Here is a 23,827-nt window from a genome sequence, read left to right as displayed (position 1 = left end):
AAAATGAATCAGAGGTCACCATTTAAGGGAATATTTTTCAAAATCTTATTCTGGGTAGTGGGGGGTCATGCCCCTGGGCTTCCCTAGCCTTCTCGGGTTGACAATTTTATGCTTCAAACTCTATTTCAACCACCAACCGCCACTGCACTAAAGGCATAGATTATAATTTCATACTGGTACTTCAAAAAGCATCTCTGTAGAGTCTCTGTTGGTTCTGTGTTTGCACTCCAAAGGGGAGTTAATGCATTCTTGGAGTGTGCAAATTGCGACACAATACTTCACTATGCTCTTCACTACCATTGCTCACTGCTGCTCCAGCGCAAGGGAAACTCAATCCAGCCATTGATCTTGGCCTGTTGCTTCCTGACGTCATCCAATCCCTGTTCCACTGGGCTTAGATCTCTCGCCTCATTGGTCAGGCATCTGGCGGATGGTGTCTGATGTTTGCTGATTCAGCAAAAGAGATCCTGAAATGTGTCACCCCTGCAGACTAAATTATGATAAATCACACAGCTGGTCTTGTCAGTGAAGACAGTTGTGCTTTGTAAATATTATCTTTTCAATTTGGTTTTCACTCTCACAGACGATCGAAACATGCTGGTCCAATCTGAAAAGCAGCAGGGGTCTTTTTCTCACCCACTTAAAAAAACAGGGAGACATAAAAATGTAATTGAGAGAACATTTTGACTCTTTGGTCCAATTAATGATCAAATCCTTTAATTATCAAACCATCAACAATTGGGGTAACTTAATGTTTGAGAGTCTCTCAAAATGACAAGTCATCCACGGCACTGTCCTTCAGTTTAACCTTCATGCTATTATTGAGGAGGTTCCAACATGAAATTGTAGCCTTAATTGTACGACAAACCACCGTAGAAAAGAAAACTATATTCTGCTGGTGTGTATATTGAGGAAGTGGTTTAAGCGTTGCAATATGATGAATCCGGCTTTCTGCTTTAGTTCCTCCTTGACATGATAAGTATGGTGAAATACAGAGATGCATTGTAGATGAAAAGTTCAAACAGTTAAAGTCTGCCCCTCTCCAACATTCACTCTCTTCTCTCCCCCTCTTTATCTGTCTCTTGCACACACTTGTGCTGTTAAACAACTAAAGCGGTTCATCAATTACAGTTACGTGGTACTTACATTTGCAAGGCACAGGAGGGAAAAAAAGGGTGACGCTGCTCAGCTAAATCCTGTACACATTAAAGTAAACAAGGATCAGATGTTGGTGTGGCTACTCTGTACATATTTATGTGCGTGTAGTTCTCACCCAGCCTCTCCTTCCCCTCAGTTTCGAAAAATACAAAAAACTTTTCACTGCTCCCCTTGGTTCTGGCTTCTCCGCAGAGCAGTCATACTTGTTTATTTAACTTCACAGAGGGGGTACTATTGAGTCCAAGGCCTCAAGACCATTAGCAGCACTGCCTCTGCCGGCTAAGTGGCCGGCGAGGACCACCCAGAGAAGGCCTGGGAAAGTAGCCGGACTCTAGGAGACATCACGAGTCCCCCGATCTCCCGCACTTTCTGATGGGTTTTCAACACAAGATTGGGTTGGTCTTATATGTGACAATCATCTGTCTGAAGGGGGAATTTGTGCAAGGTAGTAGATGCTGTGTGTAGATATGTGGAAATCCAATCTTGATTTTGGTTAAAAATAGGATGGCCTTGACTATGCTATGAAATAGAACGTTGGGAAGGCTCAGGCGAGTTTATGTAGATTATTTTTCATGTTCACAGCAAAAATTGTAGTTCCATTAAGAGACAGGAACAAATGTATGCAATATTGGACAACCTCAGAAATTCATCTGCTACCCATGAGAGAAGCTCTTGGAACATCATAGTGCTCGAGTACCAAGAGAAGAGGACAGTGGATTACCCAAATTAAGATTTAATAAATCCAAGGTGTGCCCAGGCTCACAGCTGGAGTTTAGGCATATATCTAACAAAGCTATTTCAAATGTATTCCACTTCAATACATATTTTCTTTTTTATTTTGTAAATTGGTTTTAGTAAAGACAATGGTGAAACCTCCCCTGGAACAGAGAGTGATTTAACATGAGATGAGGCATGTTATTCTTGCAGATCGGTTTGGAGTTAGATCATGCGTTTTAGCCCTCGTCCCCAGCTCTGTCCGTGCAAAGGGTGTGGGAGCTCGGGGAATAAGCGCACTCCACACGGCTAAAACGAAAAACAAAGTGAGTGCAAATTATGATTAATGGGTCAATAAAGAGCAACATATGGCAAAGAGAAATTCCTCAATGCGACATAATGATCTTTCTGGCAAAGAGAGAAGCTAGCTGCTAAGGCAGGCTGTTGAGAGAAGATCACGGCTGCCTTACAACTCGACTGCGAATGGGAGGCTCCTTTTTTTCTTCTTGGTGGGATGAGGTTATTGAATTTCAAATTTTAAAAGGAAACAACAAACATGACGTTACTGATTTCTAGATTCTCCAAATCCTCCCCTGCTTTCTCCGAAGTCTCAGATAAGTGCTCAGAAAAGAATTCGATCTTCTGGTCAAGGAAGGTGTTTATATGATTGAGAAGTGAGGTTTCCTTGTCCCGTTTGAACTCAGTTGGAAAGAAAACAGCTACAGCAACAACAAGCGGTAGAATATGCAGTGGTTTCCTGTAGTTCACATGGTTGACGACGGGGCTAACAACATTAGTTAAATTCTCACATACTGATGACAGTAATACTACTGTGAGTCACTTTCAATAAAAGTGTCTTCGAAATGAATAAAAGTTAATCTATTGTATTTTCTTGTAAAAAATGGTCCAGCATTCCACAAACTAATATGTGTTAGTCCCACACTGTTTTTATTATGTTGGCAGAAAAAAATGCAACTTCTTTGCTGACAAAAATTATATTTGGCATCTAACCAAGCATCCAGTCAATTGATGTAAACAGGAAAATAGCAGTCACAACACTTAAAGTCATTAAACTGATGACCTCTATTCTTATAAAATGAGTGGCTCCATTTGCCTGGCGATTTAGAGAACTTTCTAAAAAAAAAATATATGCCTGAGCCAATATTCTTGGCACCCCTACCCCCACTATTGAGAAAATAATTCACATCGGGGACACATAGTCAAAACATCTCATTAACATCCATTTCCCATCCGACCCTAGCCAGACTGGAGGCAAGTGATATTTCTTGAATGAATAGTTTAGTAGTCTGGACATTAATGGTGGGCAATTTCACCATATCAAAGAGGGAAAGTGGTTTATGAGCGGTAGCCTTGCAAACTCATTCTGACAAAATGAATGAAATGCAGAGGCCCCGAAGGCAAGCTTGACCCGGGAGAAGTTATTGACATTGGCACGGTGTAAAATGTTCCCCATGTTTATATTAACAGATTTTTTTTACCGTAATCAAAAGCATCAATCACAAATTGCCCACCACAGGAACAGTTCTTCCACTGAAAGATTGGGGAACATAAACTCCAACGCTGGGCTTTGGGGCTTTCTTTTTTTCACCTTTTGTTTATATTTCCGAAACATTAGTATTTTGATTTTTTCCCCCCTCCCCAACACCCTACGATCTAATATTTACCGTTAATAATGACTACCCTATAACACGGTGGTAAGGGGGGGTTGCAGAGATCATCAATGCACCTCTAAGTTCCTCCCTGCCAGTGTTCCTCCGTGCCATTTCCCTTGACAGAGTGGAGGATTTTGAGGCACTGCCCAGCTCCCAGTGTGCCAACGGACCTGAGGCACACTGAGTGCTCTTTGAATGGCAGTAAATCAATGGTGAGTATTCAAGACTGACGGCGGTAGGGGAAACCCCAGCCGCCACCAAAGGGTTCAGGCTCAAGTCATTAGAGCACATAGGAAGGGTAAAACAGGAGTGTGTTGGGCTCTGGCTGATGAGCTTGGGGCTTTGAAGATGGGGTCATGGCTTAGGCCAGGGGGCTCGCTTTCCTGTACCCAGGCCCCCAACCCCCCCCCCCCCCCCCCCCCACTGAAAACCCTCCCTCCTTCTAGCCCTGCTCCAGGCACACCTGATTACAATCAGTGTAATTAAAATGCTCTTGATTAGCTTAATCAGGTGTGATGCATAATACAAAGTGCAAGACACTGTGACGGGTCAAGATGCTTGAGATGCTTGAGATGCTTCATCTCAGACTGTAAACACAGTAAAAAAATCATATTAATAATGTCTTTATTTGTATCAAACATGTCCTTATTCTGCAGTCCCTGTCACTCCGTCTTGCTTTCGGAAGTGACACTACTGCTCACTCTTAAAGGAAGTGCATTTTGTATCAACTCCAATTAAGCTCCTCCCAACATTTTGTACTTTCGCAATGAAACTCCCATAAATGCATTAGCATTAAAACAAAAGCACACACACACAAAAAGGCTGGGACAGCTTCTTCCCGGTCATTACAGGCGCTAAATGCCATTGACAACAGTATCATAAATCACAACAGCTGCTATTCAGTCTCCCAAAACAAAAGAAAGAAAAAAGAAAAACCCTGTAGTTGCGCAAAACAATAGTAGAAGTGGCAATGACACTACAGTGCACATACATTTCCCACGCTCATCAATATGAATATGAGCTCTAATAAAACCATATTAATACCATCCCTTCTTTTTGCAAGGAGATCGAAAATATGGGCTCAGATTTCACGCAACTCTAACAAGCGCCTATTGTGGTTGGTAACATAAGCAATGATTTGCCTGTGCAGAGGGCATCTGTTAACCAAATGGAGAGACACGATGAAGGACGGTTCCCGAAGACGAACAAGACACCGCGCTCAGGGGGAGAGCATTCCCGTCGTACTCGATAACGACTCGCTCGCGGCTTGCCGGGTGACAATAATCAAGAGTGTCACTCAGATACCGACGCTGGGGAAGGAAGCAGAACCTTTAATTACAGCCCGGCTTTCATCTGTGAAGCCTTGGCAAGGGCTGCCGTTCCTTGTCATCCCTTGGCACATCGACTTCCAGAGCTCCGAGTTTGATGCCTAATCATCACCGCTGTGATTGGGGTGAAATGATCTGAACGGCGATGTGCATGTCCCTGTGCTTTTTAGCTTTTGACTATCTCCAGATATTGTCAGCGTGGCCATGAATAATTTATGACCCTGGTGCGTTTCAGCGAAAGAGTGCCATGTGTTCACAATAAAAAGAGGAACTGTTCGATGCTTCAATTTGTTACAATGTTTATATCATCTGGACCAACTCTCAGGACTAAGCTCGAGGAACATATGAAGCCATATATCACTCGCAGACTGTAGGCATTGCTGTCGTAAAAATAAGCCTAATAACAATAAACTGTTATCAAACTTTTCAAAAGTAATCGGGCGTAGTGACCCAGCTATTGGGAAATAATACATCATAGAAACGATGATAATTCGCTGGTTGGATGCCAGGGTAAGGGAGATTTTTGAGGGCACGTCAGTCAATAATGTCATTAGGCATGCTTCTGCCAGGTGCCAGACTGTGCTAAGGAGAGCTGGCCCACACGTACACCAGCCGCCGATAGCTGCCCGTCCCTGGTATCCTCTGCAGACCTGGCGTGGACGGATTCCACCTGGACTGTCCAATCCATCAAGCGAGCCCCCGGTGGAAGTGCTGTTTTTGGAGATCGCGGACATCTGCATGTGGTTTGGCTTATTACAGATGAGTTCTTGGTAATGTCTTTCCCACGTACGGAGCACTATAAAAACGTCCACGCCGCTTTATGGATGAATATATAGGACATTCATATACTGGCGCGGGGATTGGAGCAGGGAGGACACTTGGCTAAACCTGCGGCGTTCACATTCCGCGGCCCACCTCTCCTGCACTGTCCTCTGCTACCTGGCAACCTGAGGTGAGAGGGTATTCTGCTCCATGTAGATGGGTTGGAAAGAACAAAGGGAGGGAGAGGGTCTAGGAGGGATTCCACAGTGAAGAAGACGAAGAAAAAAAACCTGATGTGTACAGAAACACACACACACACACACACACACTTACTTACTTACACTTTCAAAGCTACATGTTACAGAACAGGTACAACAAAAGCTACGAACAAAAGCCTCTCGTGAAAGAGTGAAAAAGTGACAAATATGGTATGAAGGCACCAGCTGCAACCTCCCATTACCCCAGCTCACTCGAAAAATACCCATAAATCGAGAGAACTTTAAGAGCGCTGGAAGTTTCTATGTGTTTCTTTGTTGTTTGTTTGTGTTATCAGTGGACAGTCGCAGCCTCCGCATGTGTTTTAACACAGACTAGAGTTTTCAGAGGGTCATTTGGGCTCTCAGTGGAAGTGCAGTTACACAATCTCCTTAATCGCTCGCTGCCATCTACTGACTTCATGGGAACAGTGGTGATGTCATGAGTCAGTGATGCTACACACTCAAACACACACACACTCACACGTGCACGCACACATTCAAGAAGGGAAGTTCACTCTCACCTGACACCCCCGCAGTAATATGCCTTTTGTTCAGCAACAATACGCCTTTGCTAGAGACAATGAAGCCAATAGCGGAGTGGAGATAGTATGGTCAAATATCACTTAACATTTTGTAGTAGTAGAGAAATGTGATTGTGACCTGATTGCCACTTTTCTGGTGTTTTTTTTTTCTTTTCTTTTTTTTACTTCAGCCATTCATTGTTTCCATTCATCCTCACAGAAACTGCACTAGGTAATTCATTTGTATTATGTCAAGCCTTGTGGGGTTGGAATTAACCTTCACATTGCAGAGATGTCATTTTGGAGAGAATTTTTGTTTACCTTATGTGGTGCTGAACCAGCAGAATAGACTGACTGAAATAAATAGATAAATAAATAAATAGTCACACCCTGTCTAAATGAGGTGACCCCCTTGCTCACCTTCGATCATGTCCATGGCACCAGGGGGATTGCAGTGTCCTGCATGGCTGACCGCCCAGACTGGGTGACGCTGGCCAAACGCCTGGTAGAGTGTCTGCATGAAGGTCTTGTAGAAGCCCACCACACCTGGGTTACCTGTGGAGACACACATAAAATATCCAATATGAAATATCAACGGTTTTCCGGTCGCTAAAGTTGCTATCGTTTCAAAAACATAGCTGTTTGGACGTCTCTACATTTTCTGTCATCTATCCATGCATATAGCATAGTAATAACTATGTGATTACATTTTTGAGCTGTAGGTGTGAGAAAATGACAAACTACTGGGCCTGCTACCTTGTTTCAAACAAGAGAGACAGAAATAGCTTTGATGTAGTCCGTCGCCAGTTCCAATACAGTGCACCATGTTGTATGATGGCCCGATTACGTAATTGGCTGCTCAGGAGAGAAGTGTGTGTGTGTGTGTGGGGGGGGGATGATGAGTGGCCGTGGCAAACCACAGACAGCACATGCAGAGGCCAGAGGAGGAGGTTGTCTGAAGTGGCTTCAGCAGAGCCAAGAGCCAAGAGCCAGTGCTACGTCTCTTCTCTGTGATCCCAGCCAAAATGGTGTGCTTCACATTTCCTCCACCCTCTGCTGTGTGTGTGGGTGTGTGTGTGTGTGTGTGTGTGTGTGTGTGTGTGTGTGTGTGTGGTTTTGTGTGTGTGTGTGTTTGTGTGTCATTTCACCTTTCTGTCTCTCTTTCAGACACACTGTTTCTTTCTTTTTTTTAATTTGTTTTGAAGTTGGTCTTCATCCCTCTATTCCTCTCTCTCTCTATCCTAACTCTTCCCTCTCTCTCTCTAGCCTCTACATCACTCTCTTTCTCTCTCCTTCGCGGCTCTCTTTTGAAGTTCTCCGTTGACTTCCACGCAGTAATGGCGCACATCAAAGCTCTGCGATGCACACGCGTCAGCTCCGGTCCTGTCGCCTCGGCGGGGGAGGCTGTCACTCACAGCGGCTGAGTCTCCGTCAGGTGCAGAGCCTCACACCCTGAGCTCACGGCACACTTGAGTCATGGAGTACAAGGCACTGGACACAGGAGAACCAGAGTTATGACCAGACGATGCTCCAGATGAGGGAGGGAGACAAGAGAGAGAGAGCGAGAGAGAGAGATGAGAGAGAGAGAGAGAGATGAGAGAGAGAGAGATGAGAGAGAGAGAGAGAGAGAGAAGGAGGTGAGACAGAGAGAGACAGAGATAACAGAAAGAAAGATAGAGAAAAAATTGGAAACACAAAGATACGGCCAGTAAGAGACAGACAGACAGACAGAGACAAAGAGAAGGAGAGCGACAGTGTCACCCACACACAAAGAAGGGCAGTAAGACACATAGAGGATACAGGGAGAGAACAGGAGAGACACGAAAGACCCACACAGCTTAGGCTTGAAAAAAAAGAGAGAGAAGGAGTGAGTGAGAAGAGGAGTGACGAAAGAGAAAGCGAAAGAGGGACGCGCACAAAGACAAGCTGGCAAATGACAGCACAGACCCACAGCTGGTAGCCAACAATGGCCAGCCTGTGTGGTCAAAGCCCACTCACACAGTAGACATGAGAGGAGACACACACCCTTCACAATTGTGTGTGCTGTGTGTGCTATATATATATATGTGTGTGTGTGTGTGTGTGTGTGTGTCTCACACCCTCTCTCTCTGACTGTCTCCCACATATGTTTAGTTTGACTTATTTCCACTGCCACAGATAGAAAGAAGGATAGAACATTGGGACAGCCCTCGTTCTGGCACCACTGCCTTTAATTAATTATCTCAGGATGCTGGTTCACCAAATAACTCCCCCCCCCCCCCCCCCTCCGCCCAGTCTTCATTTACGGCTTATTAATTCTCCCACTCGGTACAAGCACCAGTGCCCTTTTCCTCTAACACCCCCCCCCCCCCCCCACACACACACACACACACACACTAACCCCCACCCACTCTAACTCTTTGGCACGCAGTAAGGTGACGAGAGCAGAAGAGCTGCAGGTGCAGCCAGAGGGGGGAAGGCTCCAGCTCTTTCTCCCCTCGCCCATTAGCCAATGCACTTAAAACAACACGCTGCCAATCACGGCCACAGCCGATACTTATGTTGGAGAGGGCGGTGAGGACATTACCGAAACTGACGGGAAAAAGCCATTCCGACCGAGCTGCGGCCTTGAACGTTTCGGGTTTTTTTTTTTTTTTCTGAGTTTTTACACAGGTGGTTCCCCAAGGTGATGAGTGTGCAGTCCAACATTGATGAGGAAAAAAAAAGTGTGCCGAAAGAAAAATTGACAGGTTTGATCTCTCTCTATGCTGCTCAGAGTCAGTCAAGACGGATTTTCTGCTGAAAACATTTCCAAGAAAGACAGAAATATGCACAGAACAACAGCCCTGAACAGACGCTGAAAAAAATGCTCCCACCGAAAGTTCAAGAGGCATTTAATCCCTGAATTATGGTTACACGTCAAATATTTTTCTTAGCATACTAATGCACTTAATGGGCCCCTTACATTCTAAGCATTGGGTTCACAACTTGCTTTTAGGACTCAGACACCAACAACCCAGAACATTTATAGCCAATCGAAGCCACAGAATGTACTTGCTTTACGTTTCAGAGTGCAAGGAATCTACTTTGCATCAGAACTCTACAGCCTTCAGTGCATAGGGAATGTTATATAGTATTTACACAGTGTCGGCCTCCATTATGGACATAAGACATGAAAATGGTTGCATTTAGGGTCAGCAGGGAGATCGGGGGGGGGGGAGTGGGCTTGAGAGTGGTATGGAATCTATAGTCTGTAAATGAACCCAGACTACCGTGGAGGCCCGATCACACCCCGGCTCGGATGGTGGCCGCGTTTCTGCCTCCTTGTTTAGATACTAATTATCGTTCAGATACTTAGTCATTTATCAGCTAGCTAAGCTCAGCTGGGAATGTTGAGCGAAGCCTTCTCAAGGGATAGAGGTTTGTTGTGTTGGTAGATGGTTAAGTGGCAAAAAATCTAAATAAATTAAAAGGTAAAGGGTGAGAGAGAGATAGAAGGAATGAAAGAAAAAGCAGGAAAGGAAGTTAACAAAAGAAATGATGTATATGTACAGTGTGTCTTCCAATGATGAGAGGACACAACATGGGAAAGACTAATGTGAAACATTCACTGTGGGCTTCAGCCACTTGAAAGCACCATTCGCCAGCTCACCACCGTCCTCTTAAGGCTTACTCCCTCTCTCTCTCTCTCTCTCTCTCTCTCTCTCTCTCTCTCTCTCTCTCCCTCTCTCTCTCTCTCTCCTTTCCTTTCGTTCAGTCGCTTCCTTTTCAGTCTCACCCCTAATCAAATGTGCATGCTGCAACCTCAGACGTCCCTCCCAATGTGGCTGGAGTTCCATCAGGATCCCTCTTTCTTTTTTTTTTTCTTCTTACTTTCCTTCTTGCTTTCTTTTCTTTCTGTCTTTTTCCAAGATCCCTCTTAGAGCCACTGACAGGCAGAAGCACTCAAAGGGTATATGGGGCGAGTCCTCCGAAGCAAAATGAAAAAAGAAAACACTCCCGCTTCTATCCTCTCCCATCCCATACTGTGTCCAGAGATTGTTGTGGTATCTTCTGATAGGGTGGATGAGGAGAGAGAAGGGGAGAAGGGGAGAAAATGAGTGTAAGAGACAGGACACGATAAAAGATTAGATAAATGATGACATGAGAGAAAAGGGGAGTGAATGAAGGGGGAGGAGGAGGAGAGGAAGAGAGAGGAAAGGGGAGGATAGGATGGGAGAACAGAGCAGTTAAGAGGACAGGGTTTGAGAGAGAGCAGAGAAAGAGGGGAAAGGGGAGGAGTGAAGATAATAGTGTAGAGGGGAGGTGAGGGGAGGAGAGAAGAGAAGAGGAAAGGAGTAGAGAGGAGAGGAGAAAAGAAGAGAGGGGAAAAGAAGGAGACAGGAGTAGAGGAGTAGACAGAGGAGGAGAGAGGGATGAACAAAGGTCACTAAAGAGAAGAGAAGAGGAAAGGAGTAGAGAGGAGGAGAGAAAAGAAGAGGAGAGGGCTGGGGCCAGCAGTGAGGCCAACAGCAGCCCTCTACAGCCCCTTAAATAGATTAAATGCATTTGTATGTTTTCATTCATGCCGAGCTTTCCCCCCAAATGTCTCCCAGATGGCCCCAGATATGTGTGCCATGCGGAGAGAGAGAAAGAGAGAGAGAGAGGGAGAGGGAGAGAAGAAGAGAGAAGGGAAGGAGAGAGAGGGGCAGAGAGACAAGAGTGTGAGGAGAGGGTTGCTCTGGGGTGCCCAGATTGGAAATGGCAGTTTTCTCACCAGACACCCACAGTAAAGACAGCCGCTTAGACTCCACAGGGCTCTGGCTCTCAGCCTTCTTCGCTCCTCATAGAGGGGTCTACAACACTCCTCAAGGTGGACTCTCTCTCTCACTCAATGACTCTCACTCGCTGACCTCCCTCTCTCTCTCTATCTCTCTCGCTGACGCTGACTCTCTCTCTCTCTCTCGCTGACTCTCTCTCTCTCGCTCACTCGCTGACTCTCTCTCGCTCCCTCACTCACTCACTTACTCACTCTCTCTCTCTCTCACTCACTCTCGCTCCCTAACTCTCTCACTCGCTCGCTCGCTGACTCTCTCTGTCACTCACTGACTCTCTCTCTCTACCTCACTTGCTGACTCTCTCTCTCTCTCTCGCTCGCTCGCTCGCTTTCTCACTCTCTCTCTCACTCACTGCCTTTCGCACTCTCTCTCTCACTCACTCCTTCCCTCTCTCTCGCTCACTTGCTCACTACCTGTGTCATTCATTCGCTCGCTCACTCACTCACTCACTCACTCACTCACTCACTCACTGTCTCTCTCGCTCTCTCACTCGCTCACTTTTGCTAGCTCGCCTACTCACTCTCACTCACTCTCTCACTCACTCTCTCTCTCACTGTCTCTCTCACTGTCTCTCTCTAACTCACTCGCTCTCTCTTGCTCACTCTCTCCCACTCACGCTCTCACTCACTCGCTCCATCACTCGCTCACTTTTGCTAGCTCGCTTACTCACTCTCACTCACTCTCTCACTCACTCACTCACTCTCTCTCTCACTGTCTCTCTCACTGTCTCTCTCACTGTCTCTCTCTCTCTCACTCGCTCGCTCTATCACTCGCTCACTTACTCACTCTCACTCACTCTCTCACTCACTCACTCTCTCTCTCACTGTCTCTCTCACTGTCTCTCTCACTGTCACTCTCTCTCTCACTCGCTCGCTCTATCACTCGCTCACTTACTCACTCTCACTCACTCTCTCACTCACTCACTCTCTCTCTCACTGTCTCTCTCACTGTCTCTCTCACTGTCTCTCTCTCTCTCACTCACTCGCTCCATCACTCGCTCACTTACTCACTCTCACTCACTCTCTCTCTCACTGTCTCTCTCTCTCACTCGCTCGCTCTATCACTCGCTCACTTTTGCTAGCTCGTTTACTCACTCTCACTCACTCTCACTGTCTCTCTCTCTCACTCACTCGCTCTCTCCCACTCACTCTCTCTCTCTCTCTCACTCACTCACTCTCTCTCTCACTCACTCTCACTCTCCTTCACCCTCTGTGTTCCATTGATCTCTATGATTCCTCATTTTGCTGTCTGTTATGTTTGTTTCTATTTCAGTGACTTATTCTCTCCCTGCTTCACTTCATTCCTTCTGAAATCCCTTATCTCTCTCTCTCTCTCTCTCTCTCTCTGAGCGCATGCGTGAGTGAGTGACTGAGCGGCTGAACGCGTGTGTGAGTCTAATTCTAACTTTTCTAACTTTGTGTGTTGTTTTATATGTACTTGTTGTTTATGTGTGCATGCACTTAGTTTTACAATTACTGGGTTTTGGTTTAGTTTGGTGTTGTAAATATCACAGATTGTTTGCCCGTGGAGTCTGCAACCGGCTTTTGCTGGGAGTATGGCCGCCGCGGGAAGCATGGAATTTGAAAAACTAACTCGGAGGCACGGAGTGAAAGTTGAGTGCAGCGCGAGTGTAGAAGATTGTAGTTTAGCGGTTGGTGAAATTAGTGGTCACGAAAACGTGAAGTCGGCTTCACGAATGAACAATGCGGTTGTGCTGTTTCTCAGCACAATTGATAAGGCTAATCAGGTAATTGTGCAGGGTATAGTACTCAATGATTCCCTCACGCCAGTCCTCTCACTCAGTACCCCCGCCAAGAAAGTAATCATTTCAAATGTACCCCCGTTCATCAAAGATGAGCTTATTGCTAAAGAGTTGCAACGACATGGCCAGCTGGTTTCACATTTTCGAAAAATCCCTCTGGGATGTAAATCGCCCCTTCTTCGACATTTAGTGTCGTTTAGAAGACAAGTGTACATGGTCCTAAATAGTGGCATGGAGGAGATTGAGCTAACACTGAAGCTAAGGGTGGAAGGGTTCGATTATGTGGTGTATGCAACGTCAGACACTGCGTTGAAATGTTTCAGTTGCGGTGGAGCTGGACACATTGGTCGCTATTGTCCTGGCAAAAATGCCAACACTGAAAAGGAGAAAACTCCAGCTAAAACCAATGAGTCCTCCACAGTCGTTCCCCCAGTCACTGAGGTAGAACCCTCGGTGGATGGGACCGAGGGAAGCGGACTTGAAGGGGATTTTCTGATTGTGCTTGGCCCCGAAGCCGTGGCGGGTGAGTCGGTGGTGATGGAGCCTGCTGTCGCTATATTTGTCGCAGAAGAGCTAGCTGCGGCTGGATCATGTGAACCTGGAAATAAGAAGGGGCCTTCAATACAGACACTGACCGTCCCTCAAACGTCAGTGGATGTGGTGGAGGCTATCGACATAGACCCAGATTTCAAAGCCCCGGTGAAGAGAAAAATGGGCTAAATGGGACTAAAATAAAGAAAGATGAACACACAAATGTTAGCGATTGCGAATCCATGGATTCAAACTGGTCCGATTGTTCGCAGGGAGATGTAAAGCTCTCCAGCGAAGATAGGAAATATACTGCAGATAGCATTAATAGTTTCCTACACGTCACGAAGGGGATGCGGGACGTGGAGGTTGAACTGCATTTTCCAGACTGCTCGCAGTTTATTAGCGACGCTGCCTGGTGGATAAGGGAGGGTGTGTTTGAGGATACGGAGGTATTTCGTCTCCGGAAAATAATGAGCAAGTTGAGAAAAAAGTTGCGTGGAAAAATAAAGTCTACTTAGTTTTTTCAGTATGTGTAACACCATCAAGTGTGGCTCTCTACATTTAAATGGTGTTAGCGATTTATTTTGTACGACTTTTTTTAAACTGAAGAAATTAAATGTTGCCCTGTGCTAAATGATGAATTATTGTTTGCCCATGTGTTGGGAGTAATTGAGCATTGTTTCATTTTTGTCATGTGGTACCTGTTTTTAAGGAATCTGCTAATGTCGAGAGTCTCACTCGGTTTTTGTTTCTACAAAGCAATGAATGACTTGGATACTTTTGTTGCACAGTGGTGCTGTGAAAAAGCTGTGTGCTCAGTTGATGATGATGATGATGATTTTGTTTTTGATGTTTTGTTTCCTTTTGAATAATGTGTAAAACACTGTTTGCAATGCTGTTTACCTAATAAAAAGTTTTTTATAAAATTCAAAAAAAAATTCTCTCTCTCTCTCTCTCTCTCTCTCTCTCTCTCTCTCTCTCCATATTTCTGAGACTGAAATACAGAGGAAGAGTATTAGTCAGGGGAGGAGGTGAATGCAGGAGGACATTAACCAACCAACCTGCCCCAGGAGTCCACAGAGGGGGAAATGAAGTCATCAAAACGAGACGATGCAGATAAATGAACAAGGTGTTGCTCTTCTGCTCTGGGTCTTTCTTTCTCTCCCCTGCAGGTCGGAGTGTTTGTCTGTGATGCATGTGATATGGTAGCCATCTGCTAACGGCAGCTAGACGCAATTGAGGGATTTGAGGTGTGCATGTTTTGCATTTTCCTGAGGGAGTGAAGTGGGAGAGAGAGAGAGAAAGAGAAAGAGAGAGAGAGAGAGCGAGGGAGAGAGCATCAGACAGAAAGAGAGTTGTGATGAGCGATACAGACAGAGAGAGAGAGAGAGAGAGAGAGAGAAAGAAAGAGAGAGAGAGAGAGAGAGAGAGAGAGAGAGAGAGAGAAAGAGAGCGAGGGAGAGAGAGAGAGAAAGAGAGCGAGAGAGAGAAAGAGAGAGGGGGGTGGGTGGTGGAGTGGAAGAGCAGCTTTGGCAGGCAACAAGGACAGTGTTAATGCTCACCGCTCACTTTTGTGTTTATTTTCTGAAATGATCAGCCTATCGACTCCTCATCCTTCTTTCCCTCTTTCTGTCATTGTGAACCTCTTACCATGACCAAGTAACTTCCAAACATGGAGTACACGTTTGAAAGATAAGGATTAAGCGTGTCGCATTCACAACCCTCACAGGCTTCCACCAGCTTACATCTTAATAAAAGAGGCCCAAACCAAGAGGCCAAAGAGAGGCATCCTGGATAGAAACACCAGCCTGAAAAAAAAAAACCTTATCTCGACAGGCTGCCGTTGCTTAGGGGAGGAGAGCAGAGGAGGAATCATGAATGGTGTGAGAGGGGCTTGATCCGGCCTCTGGCATATCCTTCTGAAGAGTCCTCCTTCTTTCCACCCCTCCTATCCCTTCCCTTCCCCACTCTTCCACCGGCTCCATAAATTTGGGCCTGTTCAGCGGAACGTTAAGCAGATGCCCTGCCCGGGCCAGAGTGACCCTGTGGCTGCTTGGAGTACCGCTGCACTGACGTAGCCCTGCAGGTGCAGGCCCTGTAGCACTGCACACACAAAAACACACACTGAATGCACACACACAGACACACCCACACACACACACACACACACACACACAACGACCACAAACACACACTGAATGCATACACACAGACACACACACACACACACACACAATTAATGCATACAAATACAGACACACACACACACATACACACACACATTACCACACGCAAACACATGCTTACATGTACACAAACAAGCACGCGTACGCACCATGCACGTAGACACACTTTTATATCATAAATTGGCCATACACAAAATGTTTGCACACGTATGTATATATGCACATAAGCACACAACAAGAACTCAAACCTTGGAGCCTTTTTCAACGCACATGTTCTGTGCATATAGGCCTACACAAAAACACACTAACCAATGCACACATGCACCCACTTAGTCTCTCATCTTCCAAACAAACTCTCTCTCTCTCTCTCTCTCAGTGGATTCTTAAAGGTTCACCAACAGTCTAAACAAACTACATCAGATTATTTTTGTGCCAAAGCCAATAAATAAAGGCTGACAGCAGATGAACCTGCCGTCGGAAAAGGAGGAGAGCGTGGGGAGTGTAGCCCAGATAACGCAAGGGTACATCTCTTTATTTATCGCACCTATAAATTATGCTTTTTATGCCGTTCTTTTCTATTAACCTTAAGAAGCCTGTCCCATATACACATTGACTTGAAAACACAGGTGTCTAGACCTCTATCTGAACCAAGTCCAATCGGAACCAAGTCCCAGGCCATTGGGTGAGAGTGCACAAAGGGCAACGTGGGGGTTCATCAAACTATGCTCTCAGAAGACTCACACAAGCAGTCAAAAACACACGCTACATTATTGTCTGTTACAAACTAGAGGGATCCCCCACCCCTGAAATTGGTATTTTCAAAGCAATCTACATTATTATCTACAGATTATTCTGGAATACACAGTCAAGAGACATTCAAAACAATAGTTTATTTTTTTTTTTAAACGTTGCCATGTCACACTGACAGTGATGAGTCAAAATATTTTGAAATGTTTTGCTGATTGGCATATCTATATGAAGAGATAAACACACAGCAGTTGTACAGAAGAGAAAAATGACATTAATGAAACTACTCAGCGTCATTCTCAATACTGTCACTGCTCTCAGGTATCTGCATCAGGATCACAAGATCTTCTCTGTGTACCGATTCAGAAAAACAGGATGTTTGTTCTTGCCAAATACCATGGGAGAGATGCCCTGGTGGTGTGTAATCTACACTTATAACATAGGCCTATATTCAAATTAACTGAGAAAAGGGGAATATGTGTGAAAAAAAGATTTGTAAACCTGGGATGGCCACTGAATCAGGTGCGAACCAAAGCAGTCTGATGAAAACTAACATTACTGTTTCCAAATGCTAACATACTGCGAGTGCTCTTGTTACCCTGGTTTGAATTTTTGCACTTTTGCATTGCTGGTAATGACCATACTGACAACTGAAAAGCAGTTTCTTTCTCATGAACACATTCTGCCTACCCCCAGCAGAGGCCTCTTACTTCTACCAAAACAAAAACATAATTCAGCTGTTACTGATGTCACCCGTTACAGTCAGACTTTAGTCAAGCTTGGTATGAAGGTCACCTGTGCCAAGTTTGGTGAAGATTGGAACAATGGACACAAATTTGGACAATGGACAAAAAAATGTCAATGCATTAAACAATTGTTGAAATGTGACTTGGTGGCTTGGTGTAACTTCTGTAGATCTTCTAGGTCTGAAGATCGTTTGTGCCAATTTTGAGGAACATTGGACAAAATGTGTGGCTTGTGAAAACTTTTTAAACCTTTTGATAAAATAATGGCTTTATTAATTAGGTTGACATGACAAGTTGCCATGTCTCAACCTTGGGACCGCCCACAGTCTCACCAGACTTGATTTTTTAAGGGCAAACACATCAACAATTCTTGGCCGAAACACGTTTTTGCTGATTGCAGCGCCCCCAGTGGTTTCTATGCTTCCTCAAAATGGGGTGCCAATTGGATTGAGTTGGATTGGATTTAAACTTGGTGAAAAAAATCAGGGTACCGACCCCAATCAATGTGCCAAACTTCAAAATATTTTACCTTACGGTTCAGGGGGCTACCATAGACCCCCTAGCCGGAAGAAGAAGAAGAAGAAGAAGAAGAAGAAGAAGAAGAAGAAGACCAAGAAGGAGAAGACCAAGAGGAAGAAAAAGGTGCAAACACAATGGGTGTCTATGCAGCCTCACTGCTTGGGACCCAATGATGATGATGCATTTCATCTGAAAGTACTTCAGTTTGTTATTGTGGTCTTTATCTTCCTCGCCCTAATCCTGATCCTCTTTGTGTTTTGTACCCACCCACCACCCCTCTGGTGTCTTACCATTTCTACATGGTAGGACCTGTTGTTCCAAAGCCTATTGGCACGTCACCAATGTCCCTTATTTATTGATTCTGCTATTGTGATTGATGCATTCATCATTTTTTGCCTTAGTGTTTCCATCATGAAAAAGGTCTGCTCATTCAGTTGAAATAGTGATTTTGTTTATTGCATTGATTTCATATGTTCACTAAATGAAAAGTGCATATAGTAAGAACCGAGGCAAAACTATAGGTTTTCCTGCAGAGGAAACCGGTCATAGTGTGTTACCAATCAGGACAAATTATAACCGGACACAACTGGAAATCTTCACAAGGGTTGAAAAAAATTAAGACAAAAAAAATGAGACTTTTTTTTTTTAAGTTATTTAGAAGAAAAGTTCTAAAAGGTCTACACCCCTACATAATATCTGGAACCTTTGAGGATGCCAAGCCAAAGCATGCCTGTTTTCCTAGAAGTACTCACATTGCCATCATGAAGGCCACAGAACAAAACATTTCTGTGCTAAATTCCCTTAGACTGCGGCTTGTGTAGCCTGGCTCTACCCGTCTATTGCTCTCAGCATCATAGTCTGGAAACCCTTTTCGGAAGATGAATTGCTGACCAATCAGCAACCAATGGGGGTGGCTAAGTTCCATGACATTGAAGCGACATTGACTAACACGATGCATACAAACAGGAGTAGCAATGCTAGCAAACAAAGAATTGAAGCTGGAGCAGAAAGAATGTATTAATTTATTCAAGGGGCAAAGACATTGTTTCCTTACTTCCAACAGGGTTTGGGAAAAGTCTAATATATCAGCTTGTGCCGTTAGTGGCGAAGTAGGAAGTATAGAAAACTAACAGTGGTCAATGCCGAATGGTTGGGCTGGTCCAATAGTTTCAAAATTAAGTCCATTAGGATGCAACAACTGGAAACAATTCCCAAAGTGAATTTGGGTCTGGTTATACCAGGCTACCTTTGTGGAGGGCATAAAAACCCAAGGCATGTAAATCTAAGTGAACCTAGTCCATTAACGGAGAGACACTGTCTACCAGCTTTTTACCCTCTCTATCTCTGAGAGTAGTCACAGCAGCTCTGAGATCAAGCGACCGGGCAATCAAATATCACCTCCAGGTAACATTCCATGAAGCATTCCCCTTGAAATCTCAGCAATGCATGAAGAGACGGAGACAATAACCTGGCTTGGCATTCCACTCTCATGTCGGCCTCACCCAGCAGCTCATCAAATGTGAGAGGGGCGATCAAAGCCAAGGCATTCTGTTTTGGGTTTGTTTTCGAGTCGTAATGAATTTGAACTCTTCTTAATCACAGTTCATTTCATTAATTTAAATCCGCAGGAGGACAATGCTGATTTGCAAATGTAAAATCAATGGCCATATCCATTGTGAAAGGTCTCCTCTGTGAGAAAACATACAGAGCAATTAACAGGTGGAGGGCCATTATTTACACATTTATCTCTGGAAGAGGGCTGACTAATTTAATGTTCTCCACCTCCAGTGTGGCAGAACACTTAAATGTTAGCCTACTTTCCGGAGAAGGAGGGGAAAGGAACATAAGGGCTCTTTGTAAGACTGTTAGGAGTTATCAAACAATGTGATACTAAGGGCTATTGAAGGCAGCTGTCGGGGCAGGGAGAGACTGGTGGAGCTAGCAACAGGTTCTCATAAAACAGAACCAGCTGGGGGGAGCAAGAAGGGAGAGAGAGAGAGAGAGAAAGAAAGAGAGAGGGACTTGACCTCCTCTGCATCTTTATAGGTTTAAAATCAGCCCCAACACAAACACAGAGCAACTTTTTTCCATGTTTTTTTCCCCCTGTATTAGTGTCGCTGTCTGTTTTTATGGGGGGGGGGGGTTAGAGAAAAAAAGATTACAGGATAAAAAGAGAAGTAGCCCTCCGTCTTTCCGGGCTATTGGTGACCACATAAAGGATGTTGGCCATTTAAAACAACAAACACATCAACAACACTCTGACTCAGAGACCCCCCCACTGTTTCTCATTTGTCTGAAACAAACAGTAGCATTTTACCATTAATCCACACAGAATGGACGGAAGAGAAAGAAAACTATGACTAACACAGCTTAATTACTGACAGTGCTCTGCATGACACGCCGTGCCATTTCAGGCAATATTTTCTAATTATATGAAGTGAATGAGTGTACCACAACCACACGATTTTGTCATCCCATATACAGGATGCTCTACTCACTCTTTACTGGAATCAACAGGACAGAAAACCCCTCCTGCGGATACCAAACGCTTCTCTGATGAAGTGCAACCCGATCAACTGTGGACATAATTTATGCCCATTAGGTCATTCGGTTAACACGGCAGGGTTTACCACTGTGGCTCTGTAGGGCCCCTTGCACTCAGGGCCCCTACAGGACTCCACTCAGTCAGACAAGACTGCTCCCATCTAGTGGTCAGAAATGTAATAACCTCCGGAATGCCGACTGGCAGGTGGACTTTTGCCAATTTATGGAGAGGATTATTATAATGGTGAGAAGTGTTAGAATAGCTTGCAACTTAACACGGCTGTTTGTTTGAACTTCCCTGACACTAATTGAAGAAAAAGGTTTATTATTATTTCCTAGAACCAACAAAAACTTGATCAATTTCTGTGTAAATGTTCTGTATAAATGGAAATATCTGGAATGGTGCAAGCAATAGGATTTACAACATAATGTTGAAATTGAGATTTACTAAAATTGAGTAAAATGTTCCTTAATTACTGAGCAGAAGAATTATCATACAAGAACATCTGAGAACACACACAGACCTGCTGTGATCTCTTGCTGACACACACACACACACACACACACACCTGTATGCCACTCAGCACACACATGTAAGAGTGCACAGCTGTGAAAGCAGGCGGATATGAAAGGCAGGGAAGCCTCCAAGCCAGACATGGAGATTATTGCCCCCGATGGCAGGGGACAGAAAGGCCAGAGGGTCTCCAATAACAGCCATCACACACCGCGGGGGTGTGTGCGGGGGTGGTCTCGGAGGAGAGGGGGGGGGGGGGGGTTGGTGGCCCATAAAAGGGCCCATTGAGACTGCTGCTCAGTGACATTAAGGGCCAGATGAACAGGCTCCAATCAGCGTTACCTTTGTAAGGTCAGCTGCATGACGTGACATGACAAGACAGGGCTATGCTTCTGGATCGGTCATCGGCACGCCAGCTCATCTTTAAGGGTTACTTTTTATTTTTTTAGGGAAAACAGGCTGAATGCTCTGACACACGAACACTGTTAAGTAAGCGGATGGTGGTGGGGAATCTATGAGTGGCTGTTTGAGTCTGTGTCTGTGTGGGAGTGCATATATGTATCTGTGTGTGTACATGATAGTGTGTGTGTGTGTGTGTGTGTGTGTGTGTGTGTGTGTGTGTGTGTGTGTGTGTGTGTGAGTAAGTGCATGTACAAGTGTTCTGGGGTGTGTTACATGTCCTGATTATTTCTGGGGGATGGTGGTGTCTGTGGGCAGTGACACAGCTAACGAGAATGGACAAAAGCTTCTTGATTCCAGGCGCCCCTGACGACAACAGGATCACAAGACATGACATCACATCCTGATGCCACATCACCACCATGACGACCAACTGTGTGATGCATGTTTACGAGCAGGCTAAAGGGTAGGGGATGCAGCCACGTGTGTGTGTGCGTGTGTGTATGTGTGTGTGTGTGTGTGCCACCTCATGCGTCTTGGACACAAGTTTCCTTTCTGAGGGAAGTGACATCTTCCAGATAACTTGTTTTTAACCAGCAGCCTTTGACAGCTGTGCTTAGGAATAAAATATGGTCTCACACAGAAAGCTCACAACAAAAATGAGTCATTTTAGCATAAAACACTAGGTTATTTCCGTACACTTTTCCCAGAAAGCATATCCTCGCAAACCACCATCCATGCAAATCCATTCTCTGAGCAGGCTGACCCAACAAAATGACAATTTGGTTTTAAACAAACAAATAAACAAAGATGAAAAGGGCATCTAGCCTAATGAAGAACTCTTTTAACTCCTGTGTGTTAAAAAACAATCTTGACTAGCCATCTTCAGTGCACTCCACAGGAACCAGGCTACTGAACCACAACACAGGCAGGAGACACGAGTTCCCCCGAAAACACAGCCCAGCTCCTCTCCACCACTATGGCAAGCAGCACAGCAGTAGTCATCCACATGGTGACAAACCGTCTCCCATACTCTGGTATGGAACGGATCACGGCATCAGTCTTCATTAGGGCGCCCCTTTGAAGGGCTGGTGGAAGCAGCGGACAGGAGATATGCAAGAGCGGAGCAGGGCTCAAAGCGGCAGCTGTGCCTGAGAGGGGTTTACCTCATGGGCTGGCTGGCTGGGTTAGGCCACGTCAGGAGCAGCGGAGTAAAAGTGTGAAGCCTGTTGACAGCGCGGTCTCTACGCTCTCAGCCTCTCGCTCACTCACTCTGCTGCTGCTGCTGCTGCTGCTGCTGTTTAGCCTCTCCACAGAGCCAAGACTGCACATGCTCTGTGACATGCACACATACTGGCACAGACATGCAAATATGGGACATGTAGGCCTATAGCCCTGGTCTACACCTACAGTCACTCTGTGACAGAAATACATACGTACATTTACACATAAAATATATACACAAACACAGGCATTCACAGCATGTCTGTCTGTCTTCGTCCCTCTCACACACACACACACATATACACACACGCACACACACACGCACACATACACACACACACACACACCTTTCAGCCAAGCGCCAAGCAAGCCCACCACTATGCACACACACACAAGTTATCCTACATACACACACACGCAGATAAATAGTCTGCAAGTTTAATTTTTCTCATACACGCACACAAACGCACACACACACAAGGTCACACAGTCTGAAAGTCTGTATCCCTCTCTCTCTGTCTCAGAGACACACACACACACACACACACACACACACACACACAGATCACCTTAACCCACCACTATGCCTCTGTAGTGGCACTGTAGCGCTGGTTGTTATTACATTAAAATGCAACAGTCTGAGCATTAAGTCACACACAACACTGAGGGACCTCTATAATTTCATAGATATTGGAAAATGAAATATAGGAATGCAAGGGTGCTGTGTCAGAGCCAAGCTGGAGGACCCAACCTGGGTTGATTTAGTCTGTCTGCAGGAGCCGCGGTTTGACTGGCTCAGCCAGTGGTGCGCTCATGTTCAAACCGAAACCCCCTTCAAGCCGAGAAAATTGGGATGTCTGTCTGATCTTGACAGAAAAATCTATATATTTCTCGGCACTTTGCTGGCGGCGATTCTGAAAGGTCTGTGTCATAACCACAGCATTTCTAACACTGAACATCTGGCGCGAACCAACAAGGCCTTTCTTTCCATAAGGTCACTTTGGTTTACTTTGGTTTGAGATCTGCTGGAAGCTACAGCCAAAGGGGGGGAGGGGGGAAACTTGCACACAGAGCCGCTTTTCCACTGGGCTCTTCCGTCTGAACTGACGCCAGAACTCAAGGTAGATCCCTGACCTCACACTTCCTTGTTTTTCCTGTCCTGCGCACCCCTGGCAGCCAGCGGTGGTCATTTCCCGAGTGCTCCGTCCGACGCAATCGTCCACCTGCGGACTGAACCCTGGTCGGAGGCCAGCCACGAGTCCCGTTTTATGCCAGTTCTGTTTGTTTCTGGAAAATGGCTCGAAAATGGTGAAGCGCATAACAAACGCTGCACCTGAAAGTAAAGGCCATTGGCAGATTTATGTGGTACTCAAGGAGGTTGCCAGAATGACCTCATAGCCTGGGTACAGAACCTCTGCCAGATTGGTACACAGCCTGAACCTCTGA

The 23,827-nt window shown here is 45.3% G+C and overlaps 1 protein-coding gene across 2 annotated transcripts in view; it reads right to left on the bottom strand.

The window, feature by feature from the left end:
- ldah (lipid droplet associated hydrolase) overlaps positions 1-23,827 on the bottom strand; it is a 64,628-nt gene that overhangs the window by 38,071 nt on the left and 2,730 nt on the right. For both annotated transcript variants that reach the window (XM_012836722.2, XM_031579869.1), the window contains exon 3: positions 6,834-6,968. In XM_012836722.2, the coding sequence (XP_012692176.1) occupies positions 6,834-6,968 (135 nt within the window). The remainder of the gene's footprint in view (positions 1-6,833; positions 6,969-23,827) is intronic.

This window comes from Clupea harengus, chromosome 14 (assembly GCF_900700415.2).
Source record: "Clupea harengus chromosome 14, Ch_v2.0.2, whole genome shotgun sequence".
NCBI lineage: Eukaryota > Metazoa > Chordata > Actinopteri > Clupeiformes > Clupeidae > Clupea > Clupea harengus.
The sequence above is the reverse complement of the archived record's forward strand: the minus strand, read 5'-3'. Positions and strand labels throughout refer to the sequence as shown.